The sequence below is a fragment of the Acinonyx jubatus genome, chromosome E2 (assembly GCF_027475565.1).
Source record: "Acinonyx jubatus isolate Ajub_Pintada_27869175 chromosome E2, VMU_Ajub_asm_v1.0, whole genome shotgun sequence".
In the NCBI taxonomy this organism is placed as follows: Eukaryota; Metazoa; Chordata; class Mammalia; order Carnivora; family Felidae; genus Acinonyx; species Acinonyx jubatus.
In genome coordinates, this window is record NC_069396.1 from 12,092,068 (window position 1) to 12,102,507 (window position 10,440).

Genomic DNA, 10,440 nt, shown 5'->3' on the forward strand with positions numbered 1-10,440 from the left:
TGGTTTTGCCCGTGTCACTATGGCCCAGGCTGGGGCTTCAACCTGTACGACACACCGGCCCTCACACAGCACCCAGGCTGTCACTTGCACCCTCGTCTTCACTGTGGAATACGGAGAGGGCATCCGTAGGCTCTGTATTGAGGAATTATCGAAAAAGATGGTGTTCGGTGAACACTTAGGAATCTCAGAAGAAGTAAAAAACAGAGTTACTACAGAACAGGGTCCATGGCTCAAGGTCATCACTCCCTGCCCCCCTAACAGTGAAAAGAAGTGTTATGTGGCTGTCAGACAGCTCTGGGTCCTCACCACCCCCCCTCATCAGGAAGGGCTCTCCCTGCAGCATACTGGGCGTTTCTGAGGCTCAGCTCCTTTGCCTGTTAATTGGGGTCATGATACCACACTCAGGGTGACTGTGAGGATCTCATGAGATAACGCATGTAACACATGTGTAACATACATATCACACACATGAAGTACATAAAACCCTTTGCAGAGCCCCTGTCACGTAAAAGGATGCATTAAGTGGTAGTCATTCAGGTTATTTGTAAGTTAAGTTATAATAAGGACAGGTTATTGGGAGGGGGTCACATTTCTAAATCAGGCCTCAAGATTATTTGAATGAACCTGGAAGCTGATCAGTATGTTCAAAAATTTTTTTGTTAAGTGACTTCATGAGCTCATTTAACCATCAGGCTTCTAAGTCAGTCTGTCAAAGATGGAATGCCCCAGGACAGAGGCAGAAGTGCCGAAGCCTCCTGGGGAAGGCCCAGGATACATTTATTTATTTATTTTTGAGAGAGAGAGAGAGAGAGAGAGAGAAAGTGAGAGCGAGCACAAGCAGGGGATGGTAGAGAAAGAGAGGGAGGGAGACACAGAATCCAAAGCGGGCTCCAGGCTCTGAGCTGTCAGTTGTCAGTGCAGAGCCTGACTTGGGGCTCAAACTCACCAACCGTGAGGTCATAACCTGAGCTGAAGTCAGACACCCAACTGACTGAGCCACCCAAGCGCCCCAAGGGGAAGGCCCAGAATACAGCACGGGCAGGAATCTGTGTTATCTAGAGAAGGCCTCTGACCTTGCCCCAGACCTCCCCGCCTTTTTAGCTCTGGTAACTCACAGATCTTTCCTCTTCTCCACATTTGCCTTCTGATCTAAGGCAGCAAGGGATCTGCCAGTGTGTGCAACTTTATTGCTCCTCTGAATATTGATTGTATGGGTGGGACAATGTTCGTTCTGCTGAAGTTAATAGAGGTCTTATAAAAGTAAGGAGTGGTGCTGTTGAAGATAAGGGAGAGTTAATAAAATGTAGACTGGAAGAGAAAACAAGATTAAAAGGACATCTGCCCAATGAGGACTTTTCAGGCAATGGAAAATCACGTAACTGGGTTAGGGAACTACTAATAGCATGCAGCTCTTAGGTGCTCTGCTTTCCCTCCTTGTCTGAGATCCTCCCCGCCCCCCTGCCCCATTTGATTCTGCTGATCTGATTCTGTTTTTCCGGTGCAGATCTGATGACTTCTTTGCCCTGCCTCTGGCTGTTCTCACCTTCCCTCTCTAGTGCCCACCCCCATACCTCCCCTCACCTGCCTTTCCCAGCTCTTGTAGTTGTAGTAAAGGGGCTCAACCCCTAGTCCAGGGAACATGCTGTAGCTCCAGGGTCTCACCTTGGTTAAGCGTGAGGATCCTCTGGGGGTGGTTTCCAGAGTTGAGGTGACAAGGCCACCACCCCCATACAGAGCTGCTGAATCAGGAGTCACAGGTATCTGTATCTTTAACTCAGTCCTCAGGTGCTTCTGATACACAGCCAGGGTTGAGAATCACGAGACCATAACATCAAAATTCTAGAGATGAGGGCAAGATAGCCAGCTGCTGGGTGAGCCTTTCCAGCACACACGAAACTAGAGAGCCAACTTCAAAACAGGGAATGTCGAGAAGGGAAAGATTTCTCCTGAAAAGGGAAGGAGCATAAGAACCAGACCTGTAGGTCTGCTTGGGCAGAGGCAGCTCAGGTCCCCAATTCTCCTTCACAGGTGCCAGCAACAGCAAGGACTCAAGGGAAGGGAATCTCTGAGGGAATGTGTGCAGAATCCCAAGAGGTATATCCCTGGAATAAAGGTGATCTTTGCTGAAACCAAGAAGAGGAAAAGTCCTATTTGATAACATCTCAAACGAGGCACCTATGATTGGCCTCTGCCATATATATTTAGAAGACTGTGACCTTTTTACAAGTACCAGATTTAAATTGATCTCATACAAGAATTCAGATCATAACTGGTGATAAAAATATTTCTGTTCTGCATTCTTGATTAAAATAAGATTGGATTGAGATTAAAAGCTTATGTCATGCTTTTTATATTTTGATAGTAACTCCAGTTCAGTACATGCTAACACGTCTTCCCCCTTAAAAAGATTTGATAGAAGTGAAGCTAGCTTGGTCAATTTTGGGTTATTACTGTCCAATTATGTAAAGGCAATTTTGCCATCTTAAAATATGCATGTAAGGAAACAAGGTACCTTGAGAAACTGCAGGCACAGGACCAGGTCTGTTTTAACATGTGTGTCTGCTACTTCCATTGACATTTCATTAAATGTCAATAAACTAAACGCTCCAGTGAAGAGACAGGGATTGACACATTGAATTAGAAAATAAAAAACAACTAATTTACTGGTTAAAAGAGACACATCAGAACAGCGGGATGCAGAATTGGTGAGAATAAAAAGATGGGAGACAAGATAAATCAAGTAGCCACTAACCAGAAGAAAGCTGATGGAGCTGTACTGATATTAGACAAAATAGACTTTAAGACAGGAGCATTTCCAGAAACAAAGAGGAGGTCTCCTCGTAACGATGAAAACATCAGTGCACCTGGGAGATTCGACAGCTCATGTTTGAATGTCCCTCTTGGCATTAACCACCGAAGCATGGTCACTTCTTGCAACTCAGCAGCCCCACACCAGCCGTGTTCCCAGCAGAAATTCAGTTGTGTGTTCCCCAAAGACAGGTGTGAAGATGGCAGTGATAGTACCTTTCATAATATCCCCAAACTGGACGCAACTCAGATATCTGTCAGTAATGCAGTAGACAAAGTATGAAGGTCGAATTGGCTTTATTAAACGGCTCGTGAATTGGGCAGCCTCCCGTCTACCATGTAGAGGGCTACAGAAAGGAAAGGGTTTTTAAAGGCAGGACAAGGAAGTCATAAGCAAAAAAGGGTTATTTCAGGTGAGGTCACCTCCATTTGATGACAAAACGGTTCTAATAGGTGGATTACCTCATCTTTCTTTGGCAGATAAAGAAGGCCCGTGTGACAGATTACCTTATTGGTGCTGACCAGAAAATTCCTGACTGACCGGTTAAAGGTTACATTCCTAGGGGGTTGACACTGCAGTTAGGTTAGGTATTAAGTCTGGGTTTACTGACCTGGGGCCTTAACCTAAGTGACACCATTTTGGGCCTGAGGTTTTCTTTAGCAGTTCTCACACTGGGGTACTCTTTAGTAATTGGAATGAACATGGATAAATTTCAGCAACGTAATATTGCAGAGAAGTTCATGCAGTTTGATCCCATTTATATAAAGGTCAAAAACAGGCAAAAGCAGTGCTGTCCACTAAGTCATTTTGTGAAAGAAGCAAGTCGCAAAAGAATTCACACTGTAAGTCTACTTCTGTCAAGTTCAGAATAGGCACAACTAGACCATAATGTCGAGGGAACAGAAACTTCAAAGGCAAGCAAGCTCGCACCTGGCTGGGCTGGCGCTGTTGGACGAGTGACGCAGGGGCCTCCTCCAGGCCACCAGCATTCCGAGTCTTGACCTGGCAATGGCCGCGTGAGCGCTCGCTCGATGATGATTCGTTTGCCTTGCCTATTTCGTACACTTTAGTGTGTGTTTTACATTTTACAGTAAAACTGAATTGAAATTGAATTCAAATCTCGCGCTACTACCAGCCTGCTATGTGCTTTAGCCCATTTCTTCACCTATAAAGTAGAAACTCTTCAGTGTACCTCTCGAGTTGAAGGGGAGATGTCTGGGGTGTTTATAAATATAGTGAGTCCTCGGCTCACTCTTCTTTCTCCCATCTGCCATTACTGACCACACCCCATCAGGGAGGGGCCTTACTCCTTCAAATTCCCTCCTGGTGTATCCCTGCCCAACTTTCAGGAATGCTTTCCACAGAGGTGGCAGATACAGCTCGGTGGCATCTCCTCCCAGTCTCCCTGGCTAGCCTCTTCCTTCTCTGGGCTTTTAAACTTGGGAAGTTCCAGGGCTGAGCCAGGCAGCCGTCTGTCCTCACATTCGCCCCACACCCCACCTCCCCCAGGAGAGCTCACTAGTTCCACAGCTTAGGTACCACTGTCTGCCGACGGCTCCCAGAAAAGCTCTCCCCTGCCTGACCATTCCGCCGAGCTCCAGACTCCCGTATCACCTGTCGGGTTGACATCTCCGTTTGCGTGTGCAAGACACACATCAGATTTAACACCCAAGACCGAATACTTGCCTTCCTTCCGTAGACTCCTTCCTCAGACTTCTCAGAAAACAGCACCATCACCACCGATCCACCCGTTAAAAGAAAAACCTAGGAGTCATCCTTGATTTCCTCTTTCTGCTCACTTCCTGAAAGTCCAATAGACCATTGTCTCGTAAAATATATCAGTCCGTCGCTTTATCTGGCCCCACTGCCCCTATTCCAGCATAAGCCACAGATGTCTGCTGGGCTCCCTGTTTCTCTTTCTGTACCCTTCCCTCCTTTCTCCCCAATAGCAGCTAAAACGGTTTTTGTGTATGAGCCATTTTTCCTCTCTTCCCTGCTGGAAGCCCTCCAGTAGCACTTGCAGTCAGGGTTCAGCTTACCCTGGCATTGTAAGCCCTTCGTGAGCTTTCCCTTGCCCACCTCATATCCCCTTCTCCCCTGCCCATGACAGCTCAGCCTCTGTAGGGCTCCTCCAGGTCCTCCTCCACGATGGCTCTTACTTGTCACTCGAGTGCCACTCTCTAGAGTAGACTCCCCCCCCCCCCCCCCCCGGGAACCATCAGTCACATCACCGTGTACCTGCTTCACCTGTCCTGGCACCTCCCTGTGCTCTTTCCCTGACTGGTGGGTAGGAGGCCTCTCACTGGCGGAAGACTGGGACAGCCCGCCCAGTGGGCCGTCCCACCCTCAAAGGCCTCTGATTTCTGGGGCGGGTGGAGGGCCATCCTTCCTTTGCAGCGTGGGTACCTAAGGAGTGAGTAGGTACCAACATATTCCCTAGAAGCACTTTCTACCCTTCTCTTACCTTCTGCCACTTTTCCCTCCCTCCTTGCTGGCCTGGACCTCAAACAGCTGGTACCAGAAGAGTAATTTGGGTTGAAAGATCAAAAAGATGTCAGAGCCTGTTGTATCTAACCTGGTTCTGAAAGGAAAAGCTAGAGAATCCCTTAGGGTTTGATGCTATTAGCATGTTTTACTAATGAAAGTAAGGAGCTGCTTCCTCTTAAATGGGCCACATAGAGCAATAGTAGCAGGAAGGGATGATGGCCCCGCCCCACCCCTGGCTTCCCAGTGGACTAGGCCCAGTCAGGCTGGGTCCCCCAGGAGTGCTGGGCACAGGCCAGAAAAGTGCCATTGCACTTGTCAGCTGGTGGTTCTGTTCTGAGACTGTAACCTGCTTAAGGTGCCTGAAATTTCCTGAGGCTCCATTTAAATAGGCCATCTACCTGGACCACCTTGGAGGAGGTGGCCTTCCCCCCAACCCCTTGCTCTTGGTCTCTTAGTTCCTGTTCCAGCTGTCCCAGGTTTTGACGCTTTGTAATGATACAGTTAAGTCAGAAGTGGGAAGCAAGCGGGGCACCTGGGTGGCTTAGTCGGTTAAGCGTCTGACTTTGGCTCAGGTCATGATCCCGTGGTTCACGGGTTCGAGCCCTATGTAGGGCTCTGTGCTGACAGCTCAGAGCCTGGAGCCTGCTTCGTGGATTCTGTCTCCTGCTCTCTCTGCCTCCCCCCCGCTCATACTCTGTCTCTCTCTCTCAAAAATAAATAAAACATTAAAGATACAATTTTTTTTTAAAGAAGTGGGAAGCAAGAACCCCTCAGTGCTCAGCTGTTTTTGTTTTACTGTTTACAAAGCACTTCTCACAGGCTCACTGCTTTGTCAGGGGTATTGTCATTTTTATCCCTGCTTTACAGAAAAGAAAAATACGGCACAGAATTTAAGTGTCTTGCCCAAAGTCAAACATACATAGTAAATATCAGAGCTGCTCTTATCCTCTGCACCTTTCCTGTCTTTTGGCAGGTGGGGGGAGTCCATGTCCAATAGAAGTTTTGTTCCTGGCTGGCTCTCGGCTGGATCCTGTTAGCAGCTGCCGATGGCTGTGAATGGGGAAATGAAGTTGCCAGGCCTGCCTTGATGACTTTTGTCTGAGTTGCCCTTGAGAATACAGTTGTGTTCTGCACATGTGCCCCTCTTGGCTGCCTGAATCCTTCCCTAAACCTGAACTCTGCCTGCAACTGCCTGTACAGCACCCAGCTTGGCTTCACTCGATTGTGTCAAGGTCAGCTGGACCTAGCACAGCTTCTGGGAACCTGCAAGGCCATCATTCGTGCTCAGTGAGCATCCTAATTTAAGTATTACTTCCTCTTTAAAGGAAAATCTAGAAGACCACAAATGCTCAAAGCCATGTACTTCCCCTTCCTTGCCTCCAGGCACTCTCTGACAGGTAGCACCGGGTGATGGCTCTCTTGCAACATGCCCTAAATTCCTCTCTGACTATGGTTCACCCCCTTTTTTTGCTGAACTTCGAGGGTCATTTAGTTAGAGCTGTCAAAACACTGATTCCCATCTCGATCTTAACCCAGGGCAGGTGGAGTAAGGTGAGGGGTGATGATGGCTGTAGTGTGGCAGAGCCCTTTCGTCGATATTGGTTAGCTGACCCCTCTGGAGAGTCACGGGCCCCTTGGTGATAGATGGCAGGTGAGCTCGTTCTGTCGCATGTCTGCTTCCCTACCAGTCTGCCCTGTCTTCTCCCTTTTATCAAAAGGGGATCCACGGTGTCTGTGGCTTTCCTGTCTGTCAGGGAACCTGAAATTCACATTTAACCAGGCATCCTGTATTTCACTCACTAAATCTGGTGGCCTGACCCTGAGGACTTATATCAAACCCAAGAGCAGGCTCTGCTGCTGTTTCCAGCCATTCTGGCCTCTGGTTGGTGGTTTAGACACAGCAGCTTAGTTCCTGATCCCTGACCAGGTGGGTAGTTACTAGTCGCTGATAATACCCATCAAGAGAGCTGACTGCACCTCTTGGATCCTTTGTCCTCGGGACCCTGGCAGAAGCCGGCCTCCCAAAATGATGGTGACAACATTAGCTGCCATTTTATTGAGCACCTGCTCTGCTAGGTGTTATGTGTACACTGTTTCATTCAGTCCACACAGCAGCCCTTCAGAGTAGGAATGATTATCCATTTTTCTTTCTTTTCTTGGCAGATTAGGAAACAATTGGCAAAGTTATGTGGTTTCCCCAGAGTCACACAGCAAGTGGCAGAGTCAGGGTTTGAACTCAGAGCCACCTCCGTCTCTGCAGTAAGGCATCGGGCTGGTGGCCACAGCCTTAGGCTGGAAAGCAGATGGGATGGACCGCAGGAGGGAAGGCAGGGCCTGAACTCAGCAAAGGAACACGGGCTCCTGAACCTGGTAACATTCTCACCCTAAACACAATGACCTTGTAATGACAGATGCACATTTTACACAGTGCAACAAAAGAAAAATTAGTGCAGAGATTCAATTATGTCTCCCACTTTCAATGACAGTTTTGCTCTCTCAGTAGATTAATTAGCAGCACAGAACCCCCCCCTCCCCCGGGTGAGACGCAACCCACTTTATGGCACGAAGGTGCATTAAAATGCAGCTGTGTCTCATTAAGCTGCCAGCCTCTCCTCCTCTGCTGCCGGCTTCTGCCTTGCACCTCCTTCTCAGCCTGCCTGGGAAGACGTGGGGAAGCTGTGTCTGCCGAACCTGGCCCCGTTAGGGCGCACAGCACTGACCTTTTAAGGGCCCCTGTATGTATGGGGGCAGCTACGCTGACTCTCCTTCCCTTAGAGGCACTTCAGGGAGGCCTTTCTGGACCCAGTTGGGCAGAGGGCACCGGAGATAAGCAGGGAAGGAAGGAGGGGGCTGAAGTCAGGGGCTGAAGTCAGTGGAATCCCTTTTTTTTTTTTTAATGTTTATATTACTAATTTTTATTTTTGAGAGAGAGCCTGAGCAGGGATGGGCAGAAACACAGGGGGACAGGGGATGTGAAGTGGGCTCTGTACTGTCAGCAGCAAGCCAGATGAGAGGCTTGAACTCACGAACCATGAGATCATGACCTGAGCCAGAGTCCGACCCTCAACCACCTGAGCCACCCGGTGCCCTGGCAGTGGGATCCCCATAAAGTGAGTGCTTTGGGTGCCCTCTTGAGCTTCACCTCAGCCCCAGGAAGTAGTTTCCACGAAGACCCTGTTCCTTCCATTTTCAGCTGAGCCTTTTTTCCCATTTTGCTGTACTATACACAGGCAGGATACATAGCTCTCTCTCCCCCACCAACCCAGCACACCACTAAGACCAGGAAACACGGCATCACTGTTTTGCCATTGAGAGAAATGAGGCTTCGAGATCTTCAGTCCTTGACCAGTGTGGCTTAGCTAATGTGTAACAGAGCTACCCACTGAACCTTGCTCAACTAAGCCTGTGTTCTGTCCCTAAAACCTTGTTACAAAACTGCCCCAGCAGCCAAGCCGTGGATGAATTGTTGCTTTCTCTTTTTCATTTTACTTTCAACGACATCTGAACCAGAAGCGTCCTTGTTTAGACCAAATGCCTGTGGCTTGGATGTTCCTAAGAGAGTCGCGGGTGGTCACTTGGTCATTTGTTTGTATGCACTATAAGCGGTGATCCTGCCGGCCAGGTGGACCGTTCACACCTGGGGGGATGGGACAGTGTGGGGGAGGCATTGTTCTCCTACAGGATTCTTCTGACAAACATTTTATATTTTCTTCTAGGTACATCGAACGGAAGGCTTTTCTAGACCGAGTGGACCACAGGCAGTTTGAAATCGAGCGAGATCTCAGGCTGAGCAAAATGAAACCCTGATGTTATAGGGGGAAATCAGTAGCAGCTTAATCCTGTTTACAATGTGAGCTTCTTGTGCGTCTGTGAAATGTTTCCGGTGTTTCTCATCACCTGTTTCCCAACAAGGTCTTTTTTCTACGTTGAACTTTCTGTCTTTGTATCTTGACCTCACATGGTTTCATTCATTTTACCTTTAAAAGTTTGTCCTTACAAAAATAAAAATAAAAGTTGGTCCTACAAGAGGCTGGCAAAGATGAGGGCCCCACTGACCTTCCCTTGACTCCGCTGTGAAGGCCACACGGAAAGCCCTGGGGAACAGAGCTGACTGGCCTGGGTGTGAATTTCTGGGGCCCTTTCTGAAGTCGGCCTTGCCCCAGAGCCCGAGGGAGGGAGGCTCACTTGTGTGAGTGGAGCACCAGGTCCCTGGGCAGTTTGGTTCTTGTTCCGCTGGAGCTTCTCTCCGGATCTCTTTCTCTCTCCTGAACAGGGTTCCTATTTACCAGTATACAGTCAGGCTGAAAATAAGCACAGGCTGCTGTTGAATTCGGGAGATTTTCCCCCTTCGGCCTTTTTCCTCTTCCTAGAGTTCAGGTCAGTTTAAGATGTGCTCCCACCTCAATAATTCCTTTTTTGTTTGTCGAAGACTCTGAAAGACTTTCCTTAGGAAATCTTAAATTCCAAACTTCATAGTAATAAAGCAGTAAACCCCACAACTTGCTTTTCGGTGGGGGGGGAAGGGTTGGTGTCTGGGCATCCTGAGTAACATGGACAGGTTTAGGGGAAAGTAGGGTTTCAAAGACTGGGAGCCAGTGCCTGCCTGGACATCTAACAGATGTGACCTTGACCACAGCTTGGCTTTCTGAGCCTTCGTTTTCTAGTCTATAAATGGTTTGAGTAACACCAGTACCTCATCGGGTTGAGATGAGCTATGACACACCTGGGGTCCCCCATCCAGTCCTCAAATATGGGGTCAGAAGCTCATGGTAACCAAGGCCTGATCCTCCACACCATATGGGGTCATGGACCTTGTCACTCAGAAAGGTAGTTTACTGGCTACATTTGAACCCATCGTCTGTTCATATCCACTCGGTTAAAAAACTCTAAACGTGATAATACAGCCCTTCGGGCCAGCATCAGAGTAGGTGAGGCCTCAGTTACGGTCCTGCACAGGATGCAGGAGTGAAGGAAAGTCCTTTAAGGTAAGACAAGCCAGCGCTTTGGTTAGGGCATGGACATCCGGTCCTACAGGAGCCACAGCCAAGGCAGAGATGCACATCCTGCTGTGGGGCATCTTCTGGGCATCATCGCCTTCTGGGTCCTGATGGCCTCCAGCACTACTCCCTCAAACAGTTCTTTGG

General features: G+C 48.6%; 1 protein-coding gene across 3 annotated transcripts in view; it reads left to right on the forward strand.

Annotated features, from left to right (window-relative positions):
- CFDP1 (craniofacial development protein 1) overlaps window positions 1–9,322 on the forward strand; it is a 119,396-nt gene extending 110,074 nt beyond the window's left edge. For all 3 annotated transcript variants that reach the window (XM_015081629.3, XM_015081627.3, XM_053210834.1), the window contains one exon: window positions 9,013–9,322. In XM_015081629.3, the coding sequence (XP_014937115.2) occupies window positions 9,013–9,103 (91 nt within the window). In that variant the 3' untranslated portion in view covers window positions 9,104–9,322. The remainder of the gene's footprint in view (window positions 1–9,012) is intronic.
- The last annotated feature ends 1,118 nt before the right edge of the window (window positions 9,323–10,440 follow it).